Here is a 23,507-nt window from a genome sequence, read left to right as displayed (position 1 = left end):
AGGTCTGGTGCATTTAAGCTGTCTCTAATGAATCTCCTGTTTGCATGGCAGCCACGTACCACATCTAAACAATTATTTCCATCTGAACACTATTTAATTGAGGACAGCTAAAATTTAAGGGATAATTTTCAGCCTAATTCACAGTATAGAGTCATCAAATGACACACTCTTATTAGGACAAATTGACCTGAGAAAAGACACCTATAAAGGAAAAAAAACAAACCAAACATATACATGATCTTTCTCAGGATCTGCTGTGATAGGAAGAGGGGAAATGGCTTCAAAAGGAAAGAGGGGAGATTTAGATTGGATATAAGGAGAAAGTTTCTCACAATAAGGGTGGAGAGGCACTGGCACAGGTTGCCCAGAGGGGTGTTGGTGTCCCATCCCTGCAGAGCTCCAGGCACCTGATGGAGCTATGGGTGTCCCTGTTCATTGCAAGGAGTTGGACTGGCTGATCTTTAAGGGTCATTTCTGACTCAAACGTTTTTACAGTTCTATGAAGATTCTACAATGGAAACAACAATCCTTATTCAAATGAATGCTTTAAGACAGGTCTGACTTACGCAGACTATGAACAGCTTATTCTGCACATTTTATCTTACACACTACTCATCTTCTTCCTCAGGTTATTCTGCAGATAGACAGCTGTGGAGAAAGCTCATTAATTTTCCCAAGATCCCTTTTGCTCTCGTTTTCTATTTTAACGCTACTAAGATCCACAGGTTTCTACAGTTAGTTATTGGCATTGATAATCAACAAAGCTAACTATTAGATTTGGAAGATACGTGACTCTGATCTGCCCAAGAGGTTGGGATGATTCTGTACACAAGAGTTCAACTGATTTTAATCAGTTTATTCAGGTCTGTTTTCTGTGTACTTCTGCATACTGCATACAGTATTGCTTAACATTTTCTGTATTCAAATCTGGATTTTAACACTTCATATATTACTGATGCATTTATTCAACTTCCACCGTAACATGAATTCTATTTTCTATATTGTGTGCCTTTATAATTTAGAGAACATGTTCTCTATTGCTTTTCATGTACCACACTTGTAGCTTGACTGTTCATACGACCAGACCTTTTCTTCAAAGAAAACTTACAACTAGCTCATATGTTAGGTACATGAAGAGTCAACTGAAAAATATCAGTCATACCTGAGTGCACCCAATATACATTTTATGGGAAAAGAAATGCTTATATGAGGTACATTGGACCTTTTCTGGAGCCATTCAATACACGCAAGGATTTTTTTTATTTTTATTTTTTAAGTGGACATTGTGCTGTAGAAAGTGACTTTTTTTTTTTTTAATACAATCTCCAAAATAACTTCTATTCTTTACTTAATTGTCTTTCATTCATAAATGATAGGACAATGCTTGCTGAAACTCAGTAGATCAAATTCATGGCAATGACCATTATCTTAGTTTCCTAAGATTTTACTTGATTAAATGCACGGGTGCTTTTAGGTGAATGAAAGCACTGGCACTTAAGGCTGCAAGGTGAAAGCATCATTTGCAAAGCAGGTTCAGCAGGCTCAGAGGCACAGCAATGAGTCCAAGGCTGCCGTGTCCACTTTCACAAATTCTTACTCATTTCTGAGCCCAGGCATGGAAGCAATGGCCATCCAGCCACAGCCCTTTGGAAAGGTGCAGGTGGCTTTTCACAAACTCAGTCTGTTTGACAGCCTTTAAAGCAGGGCATTTCCAGCAACAAAATAAATACTTTCCAGGATTCACATTTATAAAGCAGGAATTTCAAAACTCAAGAGTTGAAGTTTGGCTGAACTTAAACTGATTTGACACTCTCCAGTGACAAATCTGGTGTTCACCAGAAGACTCTCCACTGTGCGTGGTCTTCAGATCCTATTTTTCAATTCATTACGAATGCCAGCATGTCAGCACTGGTGTTTGATATTATATGATGGTAATAGGACATGACTGTTTGCATCAACTATTGGGATAGAACGTTTTAATTTTCTTAGTGTACAAGGATAATAATAGATCACTTCAATCCCTGCATGAGACATATTACTTATGGGAAAGATGACTGGAGAGGTTTTTTTTAAATAATAGCTCAACAGAAAGCCTTAGCATGGCCGTAGACTTCAAGTTAGCACTACTTGCAATATGGGGACAATAGGAGACAATGCTATACAATCAAACAACAAGCATGCTTCTCCACTGAGCAATGTGGTAAGGCACATGAAAATGATCTTTGCCATGTCTCAAGCAGGTGAAAAAGATCTGAATAGGCCAGTCCCAGCATTCTTCTCAAACTTATTCATTTCACAAAACATATTCCCATCTAATTAAATGTTGCATAGGGAGAAATATCCAGAAACATCCAGAAGCTTTTTGTTTGTTCTGTCACAAGATTTCAGTATTTCACTTACAAATTTGCTTTCAGATATTTCAGACATGGACTAAAATTCATCACTAATGTCACACATTACTTATGATCATTTAACTTAAAGCCACAGCTAATGACTCAGCAAAACATCTCCGATAGGTGGTAAATCTCACTTCTAAACACAGACCAGAGATTTAGCAAATAATATCAACAGTTTAACAAGTTCGTTGTTGGTTAAGTGTCTTTTCCCAATGTTCTTCCAAGCTGATAAATAAGAAGTCTAATAGTAGGCATCCTTAATGCAGTATTGATGTTCATGCCCTTAGAAATTATATGGAGCTTCCTTACATTGTAACTCACGCGATACAGACACTGAGATGATAATTATCTTGCTCAGATCTGCTGCATTTTTCTGAACTTTCAATACACAATGATCTTAAATCTACAACACTGAAAGCATGCAAGTGTATTTGTGGTACAGGGCATCTATCTCAGCTTTTCACTTACTTTAGTAAAGCCATTTTCTAGTTAGCCAACATGTTTAATCACAACTGCAGTGCCTTAACAAGACCCTAATAACTTTTCTCCACTTGGAATAGCAGTATGACTGCCAAATCCAGAATATCAGCAACAGGACAAAACAGATGTCACACAAAGCCTTTGCTACTGCATCAGTGCTTGGTAAGAAGCTATGCACTAGGTACAAGCCTGCAATTCCCTAAAGTAAAAAAGAGACAAGTTCCTTCTACTTCCACCTCCCTCGGTTGTTTCTCTACTCACGTTTCATGACGATCTCTTTCAGGAACCTCGACACTTAACCAAACGCAACCCTCAAAGCCATTCATACCTCCTTCAATGTAACACTCCTCTCAGACTCAAAAGCTAACCAGTTCCTGTCCTCTTTGCAAGCAGCTTCAAGTACAGAGGTATTAATCCCTGTATCACCACACGCAGTATACACACTTGATAAGTAGACACCAGAGGTAAAGCTCATTGACAGGAAATGAACTGTTTTCTCAGATTACATACATTCATTTTTAAAAAGCAATTATATATACTTTCTTTGAATGTATTTGCAACGCAGGATCTTTCCTAAACAAGTGAAGAGCAAAATAAAGTAGGAAGACCAAAATCAATTGCCCTTGAATTTGCAAATAACGACCCAGGAGTGATACTTAAAAGTAAACAAGACTAAAAATTAAGAACACTAAAATAGATAAAGCCAGTGAAGAACAAACCCAACAAATGTTAGAAAAGTAGATTTTCCTGTGTTCAGTGAAAGCAGTAACAACCTGATGTGTAATGTGGTCATGACAGATATATGACATCAATGAAGAAATGAATTTTTAAGGAATTATATTTATTAGTTGCGTCTTGTTATTTTTCCTGTTGTTTCTAACAAACTATAAGAATTAATAAATATAAGAGTAAGAAAGAAACCAGCACAGTATGTAGGTAGTTATTTTCTATCATCTGTCACATACAAGTTGTACTTGATGTCTAGTAGTTCAAAAAGACACAGTGAAACTTAAATTTCAGTAAATCTTGGGTTGTTTAGCTAGAGAAGTCTGTGAATCTTTGGAATTACATAGTTACCCACATAAAACAGGCACTGCAAGTTTCACATGTAGGGATGAAGATGAAAATTCAGTGCTCATGGCTGTTATTTGCTTGAAGGTTTCAGGCAAAGCTTGGCACAGGTGTGCCTAAAACAAGAAAGCATACATCCAAATTCTGCCTCCTAGCAACAGAATATAATCTTAGTACTTGATTTAAAAGACAGGTGATGAATCACAAGTCTTCATAAATAAGGAGATGGCAATACACCCTCTTCGCATGGTGTAAATGTCGTGAGAGAAAGAGATGGAAAGCAAACACATAGCTAAGCCACTACCATCTGCACAATTAATATATGTTCTAAGCAGCAAGAGCGTAGGAGGAAAAAGCATCATCACTTATGACTACGCAGTCATTAGCCAAGATCCTAATCTTCATAAGGAAAACGAATTAAAACTCACCATTTACTGTGGCTGTCACAGTGGCTCCATAAACAATAGAAACAATGGCCCCACTGGATTTGAGTGAAAACCATGCATTTTGAAGTGGTTGTTAGTAAGCAGAAGCATGACATCAAGATAAATTGGCAATTTAACGCTGTTAATCTAAAGCAATAACTACTCCCTCCCCCTACTTCAAGCACTTGTTACTATGAGGAGGAAAAGAATATAGAGCACATAGCAAATTTCAGAGGAAAACAATGACTAAAGAATAAGCAAGGTCTGTAAACTGGATGAAAAACTGACCATGAAAATACAACCGGCTTTCCTAAAGGTTTAGAGATTGTGTAGAGTTTACACTGGGAAATTACTGAACAGAAAGTCTGGCTAAGCACACATAGATGAGGCAAACAGCATAACGTGTTAAGGAAAGTCAGAAGGGGATAGGATCATGCTTTTCTTGAAGCAAAGAAAGGAGAAGAGAGCTTTACTAATCATATATGTGATCAATTCCAAATGGGGGAGAACTTCTCACATTGCCACTCTGCTGTCAGCCACAGGTCTATATTTACCCATCTCGTTTATTTTCATTCAAATACAATATTGAAAATAATATAAAAGAAAAGCTCAGACATTATGCAGGGACAGAAGGGAGGCCCCTCCCCATTCCCCTTCAGCTTCGTTGCTAACACAGACATTTCTGCCTACACTGAGAGGTGCTTGTTTATCTAAATGGGAACTCTACGAGACTTCTGGCTATGAGATGGCTTCAGTAAGACCTTTTTTTGGTAGATAAAGGCTATACCACAGAGCTGACACCTTAAATCTCTTAACTGATATCATACTTTCGAGATGGAGTACAAAAAATTATTTGTTAAACTAAATCCAAGCTATCAGCTTCTTTAAAAAAAAAAAAAACATTCTGAACATCATATTTTCCTTGGCCAGTGAGAACTGCTGAGCAACAAAAAACTACAATGAATAAAACCTTTCACTTATTCCTCCCTGTCAAGACTAAGGAATATAAATGCACTCATTTCCAGAACTTTTCTCTCAATTGAAATTGAATTAAAAAACTGGAATTATCAGGATGTCTCTCTCTTCACCTTATTTCTACAGATATTTGTGTTTTTCTGCTATGGACAGAATACTTAAGTTTCGTATATTTCCACCCCATTTTGCAGACTTCAGGAACTTTGTATTCAGAAATACAGGAGTGATATTTTGAGATATTTGCTCAGGCCCAACGAAGTTTTCTAGGTTTATCACCTCAGCCATCAGTAACATATCTAGCATAAGACAAAGGGCAATATGCTACAGTTCCATTACCTACTGAAACAAAAATAAAAGCCTTTTCTGCTATTTATTCTGCTGACGAACCTAACAACAACAAAACAAACAAAAAAAAACCCCCACAAATCTGTGTGAGAAAATTTGCTTTATCGATGCTTTCTTTTCATTCATAAGGTTAAGTCATAATCATCTTTCCCTTTCTGAATTTACATAATTCAGGCATCTCATCTATTAGTCATATATTTCCTAATTGCCTTTTATTGATCTAATATCTATTCATTCCTCTCAATTAATTTCTAAGATTCCGTAATTATTATAATTAATAATAAAGGTAACAATATTTACTTTCATTGTTGACATTAAACAAACATTACTCTCCATGCCCTTTTTCTTGTGTTCATTGGGGTTGTATTCCCATCACTAATACTTTTCACTATTAGTTCTGTGACCATGACAAAGCATGTTTTCCTAGCAATCTCATAAATCAGAGATATAGATTAAATTGAAATTAAAGCTGTATTAAAATAAAATGAACAGATTAAGCTTTAAGAAACTTAAAAGAGGTGAAGTGGACAAGATGTGACAGATGGAGTTGGAGTCTATCTCCTTCAATATATGCAAAATATCTTCAGTACTTATGGATACAAAATACTAATGTAGGACAAAAAAAGTACCATACCACCACAATAACCAATTCAGAGATATGTAATGTTTTTGGACAGTTTTGGAAATAAATCATATGAAGTGTTTAATATAACAATAAAATAGTACCATTATATTTAAACTGCAGACTTTGAGTCCATACATCTAAGTCAAAGGAGATGGTGACAGGAAGTTTGGCTTCAACAGCACGTGCATGTCAGTGGGTACCTAGAGAACCACATGTGCAGAGGGAAGATTTCTTCCTAATCCTTGCATACACAAAGATATTTTTCGTTTCAAATAATGAGGTTTTCATCCCCCATTTGGTTGTTTTAAATGTACAGCAAAGCCCCGAGAGAGAGAGATGATTTCTTATCAGATAAATATTTCTGCACCAAAACTTTGTTGAAGGTCTACTGAACTTACATGAGAATAACTAGCGACATCTCTGACTTATGGCTATTCCATTACCTCTTTAAAAATCCAACAGTAAAAAATGCATGGCAGACAGAGAGGGGATGACATGACATTTCTTCAGCAATGCTAATGCTATGGAGGCATACTCAAATGTAATTAAGGGTAACTGTAACAGAATATTTGTACGTTATATGTGCTTTGGAGATTCTCTTCTAGAAAATGCCAACAGACTAAAGATGCACAGTACTAATGAATGTTAGCTGAGATAAAAATCTAATGATCTGTCATGCAATTATGAAATAAACTTTAGTGTATATGATTTTAAAAAAAAAGCAGCAGAGGGATGAACTTTGAAGTTTCAGTATATGCCTCCTTGCCTGGATAGTATTTCCCAGATTGTGCACTCATTCCCATCTCTGCTTTTTGCGTACAGAACCAGATGGAGTAGATAGAGAGATAATGATGAGAGATAATGATAAAATGAAAAAAACCAGACAATCTCTCACTGAAAGCATGGAGCTTAGCATCAAGGTCTATCAATTATTTACATTGTCGGCTGACTACATAAAAACACTCTGTAGTCATCATAATTTTGGCAGCTTCTAAGCTCTCTTCAAGTAGTTTTCATTGCTTGGAATTTGTAAAACCTTTGTTAAAAAAAACCCTACAAAGTAGATTGATAAACCTTATGTTCATGGCAAATTAATGGAGTTATGTTTCTTTCCCACATAAGCAGAAGCATTTAGAACTTTGGAGTGTTTTTTTCTTTCCAGTATCATATTATTGGCTTGTTAAGATACATGGCTACTATTAATTTAAAACTAAGAGGTGACTTAAAAAATATGAACTACATAAATATAAATTATTAAGTAATGGTGTCTCTCACGCACAAAAACCCACCAAAATACATGGTGGTTCTTCACTGACATTCTGACTCATGAAAAGGAAATCATCTTATGACCTAAGTCAAACTGAGTAAGGACTCAGAGAAGACCCCACCATTTATCACTTCAGTCCTGAGGTCCTTTATGTATCTATATACAATCCACTGCAATTCAACAGGTTTTAAAACAATTAAAAACTACTTTGCAACAACAAATTACTTCCTTAAATTCTTTCTTCAGAAAGAAAAAACAACACAACAGAACGTAGTGGTTTACAGACAAACTACATATTTGTGAGTCCATTTGAACCCCCAGAAACTAAAGGCAAATGGCTGTCATTCCCTGTGATCTTGTACCAAGAATGCTTGCTGCTAATTTTTACTATTTAAGAGTCCTATGAAAGTGCATGAGAGAGAAGCCTGCAAACCAAAACATTTTGGTCCTAGCCATATTGCATAAGTTTCAGGTAATGAAACATATCTCAAAGCATTTCCCCAAGAGCTATCCAACCCTGGTTTTTTTCTGTTCTGATGCTGAAGAGAAAGCACTGTAACATTTTTCAGTATCTTTTGAACACATTTTCAATAAACACTTTGAAAAGGCAACACACAGTCATGCAACACCTTCTACAGTACAAGTACCTTTGTCTAGCAGTGGTTGTTACCCTGCAGAAGGCTTTGAGAGAAGTAGCTGATTTTTTGCATTAATCTGAAAGTCTTTTAAAAGGTCATGTGCCTTTACATACCTCTCACTTTTCAAGACAAAATGTTGGAACGAATATTTTTAAGTGTTAGATTTTTAAAACAGTCTCAACAGAGACAGCCTTGTTGGTATATTCTATAGTCTGTAATGTAATGATCACTCAGTTAAGAAATTAGCTTGGGAGGATGACACACTCTGGCAAACCATCCCCATGAAATGCTACATCTGGATTTACAGTTCACATGTGAGACAAATTTAAGAACAAATGTTTGTGTCCCTTACAGTCTCAGAACTGAGAGTGTTTGCAGACTATAAACCATGGGGATCCATCGGGTATAGATTATGTCCCCTTGAAACATCATCTGCTACAAAGACAGCAATTTCTGAGGGGCTGGGCTCCAGGTCAGGTCACTGCAGTAGCTGCTAAGATCCTTTTGGTTCTGACACCGTGAGCATGCCTGCATGTAAGTTCTTTCTTTGCGATTTGATCTTGTAGTCTCTCTCCAGCCCTGAGACATTTTTCCCATCTGCTCATACAGATGGCACAATCAATTGAATTTAAAACAATGGTTTTCCATACTTTTCTGTTTTCTCTCTCCTTAAATTACGTGGTTCTAGGCTAGTAGAAGCACAGACTGTCCAAGGATGCCTATTCAGAAGGAAATGTGCATATACTAAATGGCTGCAGCAAAGGCCTGCACTCCAGCCTAAACAGCTAACATTACAACGAGGGATAAGCATGGCTTAAAAACACTCTTCTGCAATGTATACACATATCCCTTGAGTCTGGAGAACTTATCTGGAAATACCACAAAAACAGAATTTCTTGCAACGTTCTACTTCTCCATGTCTAAGCAGGACTGCATACTGTTCCAGGAAACGCTCCCCTCAAGTACTTTGCACACTGAGGGCCAAATTAAATTTAAATTTGTGGAGGAATCTAAAAAAATACGTATAGTCCCAAGAGATATGGAAACCACCTGGACTTTTCAATTAAAAAAATAAGTCAGATTTTAGCAGTTCAGGCAATTATTTCTCAGAAACCATATTCACTGTTCTGTAAAGCTCTGTGACAAAACAAGATAAAACAGCAGGTGGACAAATCAGCTGTTCTCTTCAAAGAAAGTGCATTGAAAAACTAAAGAAAAACATTTTGGAAAAAAAAAGAACACCAATAGAACTAGAGATATAACTTAAATGAAGAAGAACCTCCAGTACTTGCAGCTTCATAAAACATTTCCCAGAAAAAAAAATCCATTCATTTAAGAAGCAGTTTCCAACAATGTCTTATTGCAATGTTCATCAAAATGTGAATGAAAAATTATCTATAGAATCACAAGAACAAATCTGCATAAGAAATAGAAACAAGGGAAATAAGTTTTACTAATTCTAAATACAGACTCATCTTTCTTCCACACACAAGGCCTTAAAACTTCACTTTTAATGCTCTACGACCCGGTCCCAACTTATGACCTCCATCTCAGAATTAAACAGATTTTAGATTTAAAAAAGTGTGCTAACAGAAATGTATGTATATCTACATACAGTCTACATATACATTACATACGCATATTATATATTTAAATCTATGTGCAACAAGTTTAAATACACATTTAGCATCCATTTCAATAGCCGAGGCTTTATCAGAGCATTCTGCAATAAGATTTTATCAATATCTTTCCTAAATAAAATTTTCTGTTGTCAGAATCACCAAGTACCAGCAAAAACAATACGACAGAATACATTACAGAAGGAAAATCACATAGATTTATGTTGCTGTAATTCTCAATTATGTTAATATTTAAATTTCAATTTAAGATTAAGTGTTTGATGACCCTTATTTGTTTTTGGAATGCATCTATGCACTATCCTTGGAGCAACTTAAACTATTACACGGTTCTTTAGCTGATGGAGATTTTCTTGCTAATAGAGAATAAATGCCACAGATTGTCTGTTAGGCAATAAAACTCTGAATTTTTTTTCACTTGATTGCAATGTAATAATCTTGGATAATAGGGCTTTTAATGGAAGAGATTCCTGTGACTTAAAGCCTTTTCCCTATTAAGCTTAATTGAATTAATTATTCACATACTAATGATTTAACATCTATTCATATAACATAAAAGCAAAAGACTCTCTTGAATACTTATCCTATACTTAAGATCTAATAAAGGAACTAAAGTAAAAGATATCTTTGTTTTCTTTCAGATAGGGGAGGTATTTAAAACCCACCCTCCTACTGTGGATGGAGGTGTTCTGAAGAAAAATGCATCTTTAATCTTTGAGTCCTAAATAGAAGAAAGATCCTTATGACAGTCAGCGGTCTCTCTTTCATTCCAAAAATTGCATCTTTCCAAAAATTGGCTCATTTTGTCAATGTGTTGCTATGTAGGAAAAGTGCAACAGTGATTCTAAGGACAGCGGAGCAGACCTGCATCTCTAAAACAGCTACCATCCCAAAGTGCATATCAAGGCTGGCATTTTATAATTCTTCATAATAATGCTTGGCACTTACACAGTGTTTTATGAGATCAAAGCACTTCACAAACTAATTAATTAATCTTCACAACACCCTTGTGAGAAGGTAGGTTTTACTATTCCAATTTAATAAATGGAACAACTGAGGAAGAGGAATTGTACAGTTTGTTTCATGCCACAAAGGGAGTCCAGGTCTTCAGTTTGTAGATTAGAAGTTGCAGCAGCACTAGTTCTGTGGTGAATTCCTTGTGATTGTCAAGTGAACTATTTGCATGAGTAAGGAAAATAAAATCTGGCCCATACCTCGTTTAGTTAAAATTACAGACAATTCATTTAAGGAGTATACAGGGAATCGAGAAGCCCAAGTTCCTTTCCTCATACAGGATCAAATTCACTGTACAAGTGACAGAAATAAATACACATGACTGCGCACTGCTCTCCTTTACATCTGAGTAGAAAATAATCAAGATAAAAGCACTTCTTCCTTGACTTAAGTTATAGGCAGAGAGTAGAAAAATCTCACAAAAAATAAGATAAATGTAGTAAGGAAAGTTTTTGTAATTAATGCCCCGCCCCCCCCCCCCCAAATTAGTACTGTATCTTTTCCTCAACATGAAAATATCAGATCTTCTAGACTGAAGTTCTGCAGGGTTTTCTGTGTTGTTTTTTTTAACCAAGACAACATTTTCTATTTTGTTACGTACTACATCATATTAAGTTGGTCATCTTTTGCAGGCATGTTTTTAAATCTCTCAAGGGAATTATTTTCTTTTTTCTATAAATGCTACAAAAGAGAGATTCTCCTCATTTTCAAACCTTCACAATTCTTCTGTTTATTTCTCCAGTCATTAAGAATTTGTTTATTTAATGACTATACAGTCGTAAACTCACAGCACTAGGCTGAAAGACATTTCAGGTCAATCCTCATCCTAGCAAAAATTAGAAAGCTGATTTTCATGAGAGTAACATACAAACCAATTGAATGTTTCATCAACATTACTTATAAAATACATCATTTAGTCATACAATCAGTCACATATGTTTTCCAGTTTCCTTCTAATCCTCACTTTATATTTGTTATTTCAACTCCTCTGAAGCAGCATTCTAAAAACAGCCTTTAATCCAGAATGTGTATTTACCATGGCATTTACAGTCTTATCTGTTCTTAAAACAATTGTTTTGGAACTGTACTAAAAATGGAAGTTTGTCTCCAAATTTTATCAAAAAAATCTTTATCCATTCTTAAAATACTTAAGTTGAAATTGTTTCTGGAGTATCAGCAGTTTTACAGAACATAGCAATACAAAGAAGAGCAGTAAATAAGGCAAAGAATAGGTATTAATTTGAAACCACGATTAAAGGACTTAAAATACAAGAGTCAGAAATGGTTCACACTGACCTTAGTCCATACAGGACTGTCCCATCTGGATGCAAACGGATCATTCTGTTCTTCACAGTGACACCATGTACAAATGACTTCTTGTCATTCAGGAAATAGGTATCAGGAACCCATAGCTGATCAGCTACTCTATTGTCCAGAGTAAGGTTTAGAGGTATTACATTATATGACAGCCTCTTATCTCTCCATGCTTGCTGAAAGTACATTGTCAAGGTATAGTCCTGTGATTATAAAAACAAGAAAAAGATTTACATTAAAATAGACAGTATACATACACAAAATATGCAAATTTAACTGCTGTGTTCTTATTTCAGTTTAGAATTTCCATAAGTAGACTGTTTATTGTTACTGTGCTGAAGAGCTTGTGTATACTTAACAGAAATGAAAAAATAGAAAAGATTGAATTTTTATGACTGACAGGGTGTTTCAATATTAAAAAAGAAAGAAAGAAAAATCAAGAAAAAATGCTTTCAGATGGTTAACAACCTCCAATTCCTATAGCATTTTACAAGCCTACAAATGCTAGGAAGTGGACGTTCACAGATCAAATTTTACCTCATGGCCTCCACTGTATTCAGTGAGGTAAGATCTCTGGATAAGCCCTTCCAGCTCTAAAATTGAAGCTACCCATCCAAATGCTTTTCTAAATTAAAATCTCTTCAGTCTGTTAACTTTCCCCTGGGCGCTGAAATCAATGGGAAGTCTCCAGCATTTCTGTGCCACAGAGTCTTATGCTTAATTTTACAGACGAAGTGACTCTGGTTACTTCAATGGGACAATTCAGAGAGCACAATTAAGCATCTAGCTAAATATTTGCAGTATTAGGAGACTGCTGGCTTTCTTTGTTTCATGCAGGCCAAAAATAAACAGTACTTGGGAGATATTTTCATTTTTTAACATATTGTGATGATATATCAGAAACTAATTTCTAGCTCTGGGTAACAGAAAATCATGTAAGATATGAATATTTTATTGCAGAAATTATAATACTGGTTCTCATTTGTTACTTTATATTTCATTGTCTCTTTATGATATTTTAAAGGATGTGACAAGGACTGAAAATATATTCTTATTTTAGCTGGCAAATAAACATTCAAAGGCACCTGACATAACTGTATCTTATGAACATTTTCATTTAAAAAAATAAACATGGCACAAACCCTATACAGATTTTCTTACAAAACCAAATAGTTAAATTATTTTATTTTCCCATGTTGCAGTTTTGCAACCCGCTTTCAGAAGACTTACAAAAATGCCCTTCTATGAAATCACTGGAGTGTACTTAATGAAAAAAAAAAGTTTCACAATTTCAGAAGTTATCTTTTCACAGTACAGCCAAGCACTTGATAAGTACAAGAGGTGCAAGAAAAAAGTTGCCTTCCTTGATGAATGAGCAAACACTGTTATGCAGAGGTAGGCCTCAGCCCATCCTCAAGCCCTCAGATACACCTCTCCCTCCACTGCTTTTAGAGCACCCAGTCCTAAACTACACAACTGTCGGTGCTTCACTGAGATAAGTGAATTCAAGTCACTGTCAATGGCAAATTGAAGAGGAAATCAAAATCAGATATCATATTTTATAATATCAATGCCTGAGTAACCAGAAACCTGTTTCATCAGTGCAGAAAGGAGAAACATGTTAGTCCTAAATCAGTTTGGTATAATTAAAATACACAAATAGCTCTTTATTCCAGTAGTTCTCTAAGCAATGACACAGCACCCAGGAACTAGTTAACCCTGCCTCTTCTGCAGAACACTGTGCTCTGAAATGAATCAGTCTAAACTTTTTCTGCAGAGATGTGTATTTCCATTGTGGAAACACTCTTCTTTTTTATGCATCTTTTCCCCTCAGAAGAGACCAAGTATCATAGAATCATAGAATGGCCTGGTTTGAAAAGGATCTCAAAGATCATCTAGTTTCAACCCCTCTGCTGTGGGCAGGGTTGCCAACCACTAGACCAGGTTGACAAGTACGTGAGCTTCAAAATGTCTCTTCAGTTTTCACAGAAGCGAGGAGAAACATACATTCCTGTTGGGAATAGTCATGGTATTTCTTCCTTTCCGATACAAAACCAGAGTGCTAAAGCTGTCCCTTTGATCTTCTCCCTGTTTTAATATCAAATCTATCTACCTGTTAAATATTATAACCTAACCAGTTTTAATGATCTGAAGACCTTTATTTCTCTTGTTTATTGTTTTTCTTTTTTCCCCCTTCAGAATTAGGATTAGTGTCCACTTGCAAGACCATTCCACATACATTGGAAGAATTTTACTGTTGTGCTCTACTGCACTGCAGTATTTGCTTCATAACTAGATACAAGAAAATGTTCAGTCATATACTGTCAACAAGAAAATGTATTAGTCTTCATTATAATAACATATCACAACATAAAATAGATGGACTGTAACAATCACTTCCCTTTTATCCTTGGGATACTGCATTTTATTCTTATTCTAAAGTATAATCTACATGTATTAACATAAGTGATATAAATATAGAACACCCTTCCTTTTTACACCTCAGTAAAAGAAGAAAAGGGGAGGAGGAAGAAAACTAAACATGTGCATAAAAATGAATTACATAAATCTGCCAATTTGGAGCACTGGTATAGCTGAAAGAAACGCCAAGACATCATGCTGGAGTTCAGGGACTGAGTCCCAGAAACAGATCTGGTGTACAACTAAAAATTATTTGGCATCAAATGTCCCTAGTTTTCTGACATGGCTACAGTGTTTGTTGGTCAAGATAGGATATCTTAAATGATTTTTGTAAAACTTTTTAATTAAAAAAAAATCAGGTTATGTATCTCAATGTTTGATTAGTTACAAAAAGATGAAAGCTGTTCACACAACCATCAATTCATTCCTTAGTAAGGAGGGAGACATCTGTTTTCAAAATCCCAACAAATTCAAAAAGATTTTCAGGCACAAAATATTCCTGCACTGTCCCATGGCACTTGCACATTAAGAGCACCTTCACTCTGCAGAAATACTACAAAGAATAAAAGTCTGTTTGTTTCACATTAAATATGGGAATTCCCCCCTGTTAAGATAAACATCAGAACAAACATGCAAGTATCTTGTCTTTTTAGGAAGACAGATACACTGTGATGAAGTGGAAGAAATGAAGTGGCTAGTAGATGATACTAGTTTGTAAGTAGGACCTTAGCATCCTGTTAGATTCACAGAATGGGATTGTTAGTAGTTTACTGTAAGTATAAAGATGAAACAGAAGCCAACTCATCTAAAAAGTCTGGCACAAAGCACAAACTGCAATGAGTTAAAAGAGTAATAAAACCAAACCTCATGGTGACTATGCTAACTATGCTTTGTATACCATGATACAGACCAACTATGGATGCATAGGCTGTTTATAATACATGAACACAGAGATACATTTTGCAAATATAAATAAATAGGTTCACCAGTTACCCTGAACACAGGGCTTAAAATGCATTGTACAAATTTCTACTACTACAGAAAAATTTAAATATAAAACCTATATATTATATATAATAAAAATAATTTTATGTATAAGTACATATAGTATACATAAATATATTGTATATAGTAAAAATAAAAATGGTATGTATTCTATAAACACACAAAATATACATAAATATATAAAATAATAATAAAAATGGTATGTTTTCTATAAATACACATATCATATTATACACCTTTTGCTATTATTCCACTATTTACAGACATTTACACTTAGTAACACTTTTGATTTAACAAACTTTGTTTAGTGTATTTATGAATACTTTTTTTTATCCTGAGTTCACTAGTTACCTTGATGTGAAAGTTATCTGAAAATGCATTTACTGCAAACAAATATATACTGGGAGATTTAAACTTAAATGTAGGCAAATACAGTTGTTATAGGCAGCCAAGTTGTCAATGACCTTCAATGATCATGGGGAAGTTAACACACAGGAAAGCATTACATCTGAAAACTGGCACTCTTACTTATATTCTCTAATAATATTTATCTTTATATATATATATATATATATATATATATATATACATACGTATACTCTTTCATCATTAACACTCAAAAAAAAAGTTTTCTTAAGATAAAAAAGGGGAGAGAGGAAATGAGCAGAAATGCCTATTTAGGGCTATTGTTAGCCAAAAAGATCAGAACACCAGTCTCAAGTAGACCAATCCCTGGGCCACAACTTTTCAAATGTATACTTCTAGTCCTCTTTTTATGTTGGAAGAAGGATCAAGGCAGTAAAGGAAATAAACTTCATAAATATTCACAGTGTCTGTGGGAGTCTAATGCAAAAGATGGAGGCAGATTTACATTTTTTCCCATGCGTTTTAAAGGATGCACCAATTTGAGAATAACAACATTGAAAATATAGCTCTTTTTCTTCTCCATTTCAGAAAATGGGACTGATTCACAGAGTAGCTTGAAAATATATACCTGCACTTGTATTAATAAGGATATAAAGGAGTTACTAAAACGCTGGAAGTAATAAAATCAGGACACTAAGGAGGAAAAAAATAAATAAGTCTTAGGAACATTTTGTGTATTATAAATACAACATACAGCAGCAGGGAGTTGAATAAGCTATTTATTTCAACTCCTTGGTATTGAATGGAGAACTCATTTGCAATTTGGCTTAAGTCCCTTTCTCATCACTTTCCTGGTTATTTCTAACTTGCATTAAAAAAAAAAAAGCTTTACTGCATTTCCCAGTATGGCATTCTTAAAACCAGCTAATTTTCTTTGAAAATACTTGAAGCTGAAGGTTTTGCCTGAATGCTGTATTTATTTACTACACTCATTTAAATAGCTGTCTGTTTACAACATATTTAAGTACTGCTTAAGTAAATTATGAAGAGTATACATCTGTGCTGCAAAAATGTGTCTTAATATATTAAAAGGTATTTAGTCAAGAAGAAAGTAATAAATGTAAAATCCACCCCCTCCTCAGACTTAAATGAAGTTACCAACAAAGGGCACAGTTTCTACACTGGGAAGCATGTTTCAGTGCTTGAGTGGTCCAGAAGACAATCCAAAACAAAGCACTTCAAGCAAAAGAAGCACCAGATTTACTTCAAGAGTAATGGCTTTCCCTGAGAGCGGATCACTGAAAATCCCGTCAGTTCTCATTTTCTTTACAACTAACCATTGCGATGTGTTCCATTCATAACTACCTATCTCACAACAGGTCAAGAATATTAACATGGAAAGTCTGCTCTACTGGCATTGAGGACACCACAAAGTGACTAACAATCATCACATTGACTGAAAGCAGAATGTACTGTCAAAAAAGTGGGCTTTAAGGAATGGATAATGCAAAAGAAATGTCACAATAAATTGTCATCTTAATTTTTTTTTTTCACATTATGAAAGTATTTGCTTCAAAAATAACAATAAATGATACACTGACATAAAGAACCCTATACAGAATCCAAGTTGAACTCTCTTAGCCCATCAAATCTCACTTCCCAAGGTGGCTCCAGATCCATTAAGTACTTGGAGTTATTTGTGTCTCCTAAAACTTTGCAGGTAATTTTTCTTGATGGGAATTGTATGATCTGAAGTCTATGATATTTCCAAAACACAAAAAGATCCCAATACCGAAATTCACAATTTATTCTGCTGCAACCATCTCCAGATTATTCATCAGCAATTCTCATTCTTCAGCTGAACAAATATACAGAGATGGGTTGTTTACCTTTTGCAATACAGTTCTTCAAAAAACACAGTGCTATTGAATCAAGCTAGAGACATGTGTATGGAAGGCAAACAACTCGAGTCCTAGATATAAAGCTTATTTCTACTGATTCTATGAAATTGGGACTAACAGACTGCTTATCAATTCAGTGTCAAGATCATGAATATTTGTCTCCTTAGCTACTCCAAAGTTTCTTTGCAGTGACTGCACTGCGATGCAGCACCGCTGTATTTCACACAATTTAAGGAAATAAAGCCCTTATGGCTAATGCATTTCCTGTCAGTTCAATTAGTTTAGCAAGACACTGAGACATGTAGTTTTCATTTCTAACAAGTCATCCAGACTGAACAATAATACTGCACTTTTACTGATCCAGCAATCTGCATGTCATTCCAATCAAAAAGCAGATGCCATGTGTCTCTGACTTGCAGTCTCTTGATAATAAGACAAAGATTGAAAAGTGAACTTGGAATGAAAGCAGTAGGATACTTGCTCTGGAGTCACACATCTTGATATCTTCAGATTTTTCTCTTTTGAAAGGATCTAGCCCTCTCTTTATAAAGCTTCACGGGATTCTCAACTGAGCAATGCAAATGCAAATTAAAGTGAATAAATCTAAACTATACTCACCTTAAACAAAAGTTATACATACAGTACTGTTATGTCTCAGACATAAAATTATGTACTACTGTTATTTAGTCAGGTCTTTGAAGTAGAATAAGTTATTTTGAACCACAAGAAATATCCAAAAAGTTAGTTTACATTTGTATTTCAAAATTCATATATGTCCCAGAGAAGAAAGAACAATTCTGAGTTCATACACAATAATACACATCTTCAAAAAGGTAAATAGCTACAACGTTAATCACTTCTATTGCTATCTTTACCAAGATCCCTAACTGTAGCTCATTATTAGCAGTATATCAAATAACAACAACAACAAAAAAACATACCTGCCTAAATAGAGTGGAAATAAACTGGTGATTAAGCAGAACCAGAAATGTAATTGGAAACTCTGATAAGAGTGAGTGGTAACCTGAATTATTTTGAAGACACTGCTACCAGAAAAATGCCTGTCTTACTAGCAGTTTTAAAGAATAATAAACTAATAATAATAATAATATTTTTCTGAGATAGGAATATAGTAATTGATACGGAGATTGACTCTAGGTAATACACAGGAACTCAGTTTGTGCTTAGGTGCAGACCTGAACTGGCATAACATTTGAGCAAGTGCTCTTTTTCCTAATACTTTATATGAGGGCCGCTATGAAAGCAATGTCTCCTATTTTCCTACGTTGCAGGATGGCAGTAGAGGTTGAACCTTCCCACCATTATTCCATTACATTTTGTTGCTGTGCGACAGATGGCAGCAGAGGGGCACTCTGACACAATGGCATCTGATATGGAGGAATGTACGAAGCAATGGGGTGTCACTGAACTAATGCGCTTGGAAAAAATGGATGGCCGTGCCCAGCTGTCACACAACAAAATTAAAGCGATGTGTGCTGTCTTTTTGGGTAGGAAAGGGATGATTCTCCTGGATTTCCTGGAACCCAGACAAATCATCAACTCTGACTGTTGCACTGTGACACTAAGGTGAAGACTTGAACTTCCAGAGTCAGCTCAGAGAAGAAGACAACCCTTCCCTTGCAAGACCAGGCCCCACACCTGTTCAAAGCACATTGGAGCACACTGTCCCTCTTGGCTGGACTGTCCTACTACACCAACTGTACAGTCCAGATTTGGTGCCTTCTGACTTCCATACATTTGGGCCAATGTATGATGGACTATGTAGGCAACATTTTTCTAGCAATGCTGCTGTCATAGCAGCTGTGAAACCATGGGTCACCTTCGCTGGTTCAGATTTTTACGATTGCAGCGTGCAGGCTCTTGTTCTTTTTTCTTGGTGAAAATGCATAGCTAATGGTAGCTGAGAATTGGCTCTATCAAATAGAGCTATTGTGCTCTTTGCATCCATTACAGTTTCCATGGAAATAAAGAGGATGCATTACTTTTGGAGCAGGGTTTCCAGAGATACTAGTATATAAACGAGTCCTTTGCAACATATTCAGAAACAGAAAGAATTGTGAAGTAATTGCTGCACCAAATCATCATGAGCAACTTATGAACAACTCAAAAAATTAATAATGAAATGAAAGCACATTCATTTAAAGTGTACAGTACTTATTTCTAAGTTAAGTATTTTGCAATAATTTTGAGAATATCAAAAATAAGATATATGAAAAGAAAATGAATGTGTAAACAAATACATATATATATATATACATATGCACACATATTTTAAATATAGCCTTGCTGATAAACAACCTTTGTTTTAAAGAAAGATCACTCCATGATGGCAAGGAGACTCCAATGACAGAAGATTTATTAATGTGCCTACTATTGTGTGAGCTAGCTAGCCTGCCTTTTTACATCTAGAAGAACATACAATTCCTAAATTCCCAACTGCAGGCTTTGGTCCGATAGAAATTAAGACTTTATGAGAATTAAACAGTTTGAAATATCAGCATTTCACTACTAGAACAAGTTGTCTTTTGACAAACTATGGAGGATGTAGATAAACAAGGCTGACAGGGAAATTGCCTGCCTGTTGCAAAACCTGTTAAACATACATCAACAGTTACAGTCCATCCCTTTAACATATAGCCTCCTGGCATTTTAAGGAATCTTGGATCACCTCACTTAACCTTACATGTCAGGGTGTTTATTCTTTCTGAACCCAGAGTCTATCTGCTATTATCTCCACGTAAGAAAACACATACATGGAGTTTTCAGGTTGGGAGCATCTACAAAGTTCAGATGAGCGGCTGTTATCTTTTTCCTTTTCATTTTAAGATTACAAATAGAAGAATGAATCTGTAAGAATTGAGGTTTAAAAGTACAAAAATTCTACTACTAATCCTGCTGGATTTCTATGTTGTTATTCTCGATCTTGAGTTTTTTAGCGTAAATAAAAAATTGGAAAGAATGGTTAGGTAAAAACCCAAATTCCCATCTTGCTTTTATTACATGCACCCACTTAAGAAGCACAAATGGAAATGATTCCAGGCTACTGCAACGTGCCAGTTATTTTTAAAGCTATTTTGCACTCACATACGAAGCACCAGCAGCAATTCATTTCTCTTAAACACTTTCACAGATTCTGCTACTCTTCGTCTCTCTGGCCTGCTGATTCCAAGTTCTCTAAAATGGCTCATTAATCTGTTAGTGACAAACTGATGTCTCTAAAGAAGCAATGTACTCTGGAGAGTACAAATCTCCCACAGATACATTCCTATAAGCATTTATATATCATGGTCTAATACACTGGAGGCTACACACTGCACTTTAGACTAATGTGTTTCCTTACTGTTTACACATAAATCTTGTGGGAATAGACCAAACACCGTTATTTAGCTGCCTTACTTGAGCAATGCTCTTGAATTCTCTAACTTTATGTACAGATTTCATAAGGTTGAACAGTGAAGAGTGTAAGGATTAAAAAAAAAAAGAACAAAAACACAAATAGTGCCGTGTCATGTAGGCCCTTCTGGTATTTTAAATGCTTTCCCCATAACCCAGGATGTGACAGGTTGCTACTCTCAAAAATGTCAGGCATCACAGAGTGCTGGCAGCACTGAAGTAAAAAGGACAATTTTAAATAAGCACACATCATTTCTTTCATAGTGATGACAACCCTGTGGAAATTGATAGAAAGTCCAATTTGCATGACAGCCAAACGCTTCAGCAAAGAGAATACACTTAGTAGAGACGCTTCCAAGAGAATCAGTGATGTATTCAGATGAAAAAGAGATGATTATTATGTTCTAAGGAGAAATTTTAATTAAAAAAATCTGCAAAAATATTGCATTTTTAACTGTCAGTGCACCTGCATTAATTATACTTTAAACTGTTTGTGGTTCAGCAAAGCCAAAACCTGTCGGAATATCCCACAGGGAAGAATTTCCATTTTGAGTGCTTCTATTACAAGGGTCTATTTTCTTTGACAGATATGGAAGATTTCTTAGCAAAGATTCACTGCAGTACTCACAAAAACAAACAAATATAAAAATACCATCTAGATGTCATACTTAACCTGCATATTTAATCTACAAGAACTCAACACAAAATTAACATTTTTTTAAACCTCACATATTGTTCAATACTTCTGCACTTGCCAAATTTTGTGAAAAATAAGAAAATCAAAAATTTTACCATCTGTATTTGTCATGAAACTATTCCCTGTTCACGTACACAAGCTATTTTTTGCAAAAACTATTTTTTAAATTCTCACTCCCCCCCCCTTTTTTTAAGCACAATTTTCCTGGTTTCCCATCTGCACCAGAGAATTTTCTATGCATTTAAATAATTGATTTACATTTTCCAGAGTAGTTACGTTACTTTGTAAGCAATACCAATTGTACTTTGTCAGACTGAAGCTATCCTGCCATCAAGATCTACTAATTTAATGTCAATGTATTTGCTGCTATCAACTCTCAGAGACATATACCAAGAATAAAAAGAACCATCACCACTACCACCACCAACAACAAATGACCTGGCATGCCTCGTCACTAAATGGATCTATTTATTTGTCCGTCTCCTACTAAATTAAATGTCCTATCTAATCAACCTTCAAAAATTGACTCATTCTTTAAAAGTTAGCTCTGGGAGAGGAACAATACAAAAGTCGGGCTTGTCAGTTTACCATTCCCCAGATCCTCCTATTCTCAATACAAGAAAAAGCATATCAAAAATTCTGCAAATCTCAGGAACTACTGATGTACTTAAGAGATATCTGGTATTTTTGCCACAGGTTTTCCTATTCCTCTCACTACTTCTATCACAGATCTAAGATTAAATTCATATGAGTCTGATATTTTATTTATTTTTAGTAAACATGACAGATTTATTACCTGCATCTGTAACAGATCAGACTTTCAAATTCCTGCTTTTTATCTACAGAATTTTCCTATTTCTGTTCATATGAAGAGGAAGGTATAATTTTAACCTCTAATACAACTAATTGTAGGCTGGTGGCTAAAATCCCTGATTCAATGTACATTATTCCATGGAAGAGCTTTCTTTGTATGTATGCAGACCCTACTATGCTAGCTGCTGCGTGAACAGAAACACAAGATAGGTTCTTTCCCAAGAAACATGTGAATTAAGCATGTGAGAGACAAAGATACAAAAGATAAGTGTACAGAAAGAGATCAAAGGAAAATAAATACAAGTTCAGTGTGTGGCCCTCATCACCACAGTACTTTACAACCTCTGAGCATTTTTGTACTCACATCTTTTCTGTAAGAATTATTCTCTGCCTTTTAGTTGGTACGTTGTTATCTCATACATTTTTAGCTACATAAAGCCTTGTAGTACAATTTAGTCATCAAAATTCTTTCTACATGCATGAGCTAAAAGGACTCTCTCAGAGAATTCAAGCCCTTCAGTGCCATGGTGGCATAATAAGGGCACTAACTCTTCATTTCTACTACAGAAAGCCTGGTCAAACTGCTTACACTAAATACCTAAATTTTTGGTGTTCCAGTTACAAGAAAAAACTGCTTGAAGTTCCTCAATAATGAATATGCATTCATCTAGGTCATACTGGCCTCATCCAAAGTGATATACTC

The 23,507-nt window shown here is 35.3% G+C and overlaps 1 protein-coding gene across 5 annotated transcripts in view; it reads right to left on the bottom strand.

Annotated features, from left to right (window-relative positions):
• GABRB2 (gamma-aminobutyric acid type A receptor beta2 subunit) overlaps positions 1 to 23,507 on the bottom strand; it is a 145,475-nt gene that overhangs the window by 77,210 nt on the left and 44,758 nt on the right. For all 5 annotated transcript variants that reach the window (XM_021410737.1, XM_021410739.1, XM_021410741.1 and 2 more), the window contains exon 6: positions 12,170 to 12,390. In XM_021410737.1, the coding sequence (XP_021266412.1) occupies positions 12,170 to 12,390 (221 nt within the window). The remainder of the gene's footprint in view (positions 1 to 12,169; positions 12,391 to 23,507) is intronic.

This window comes from Numida meleagris, chromosome 12, assembly GCF_002078875.1.
Source record: "Numida meleagris isolate 19003 breed g44 Domestic line chromosome 12, NumMel1.0, whole genome shotgun sequence".
In the NCBI taxonomy this organism is placed as follows: domain Eukaryota; kingdom Metazoa; phylum Chordata; class Aves; order Galliformes; family Numididae; genus Numida; species Numida meleagris.
This window is presented reverse-complemented; position numbering and strand designations above follow the sequence as displayed.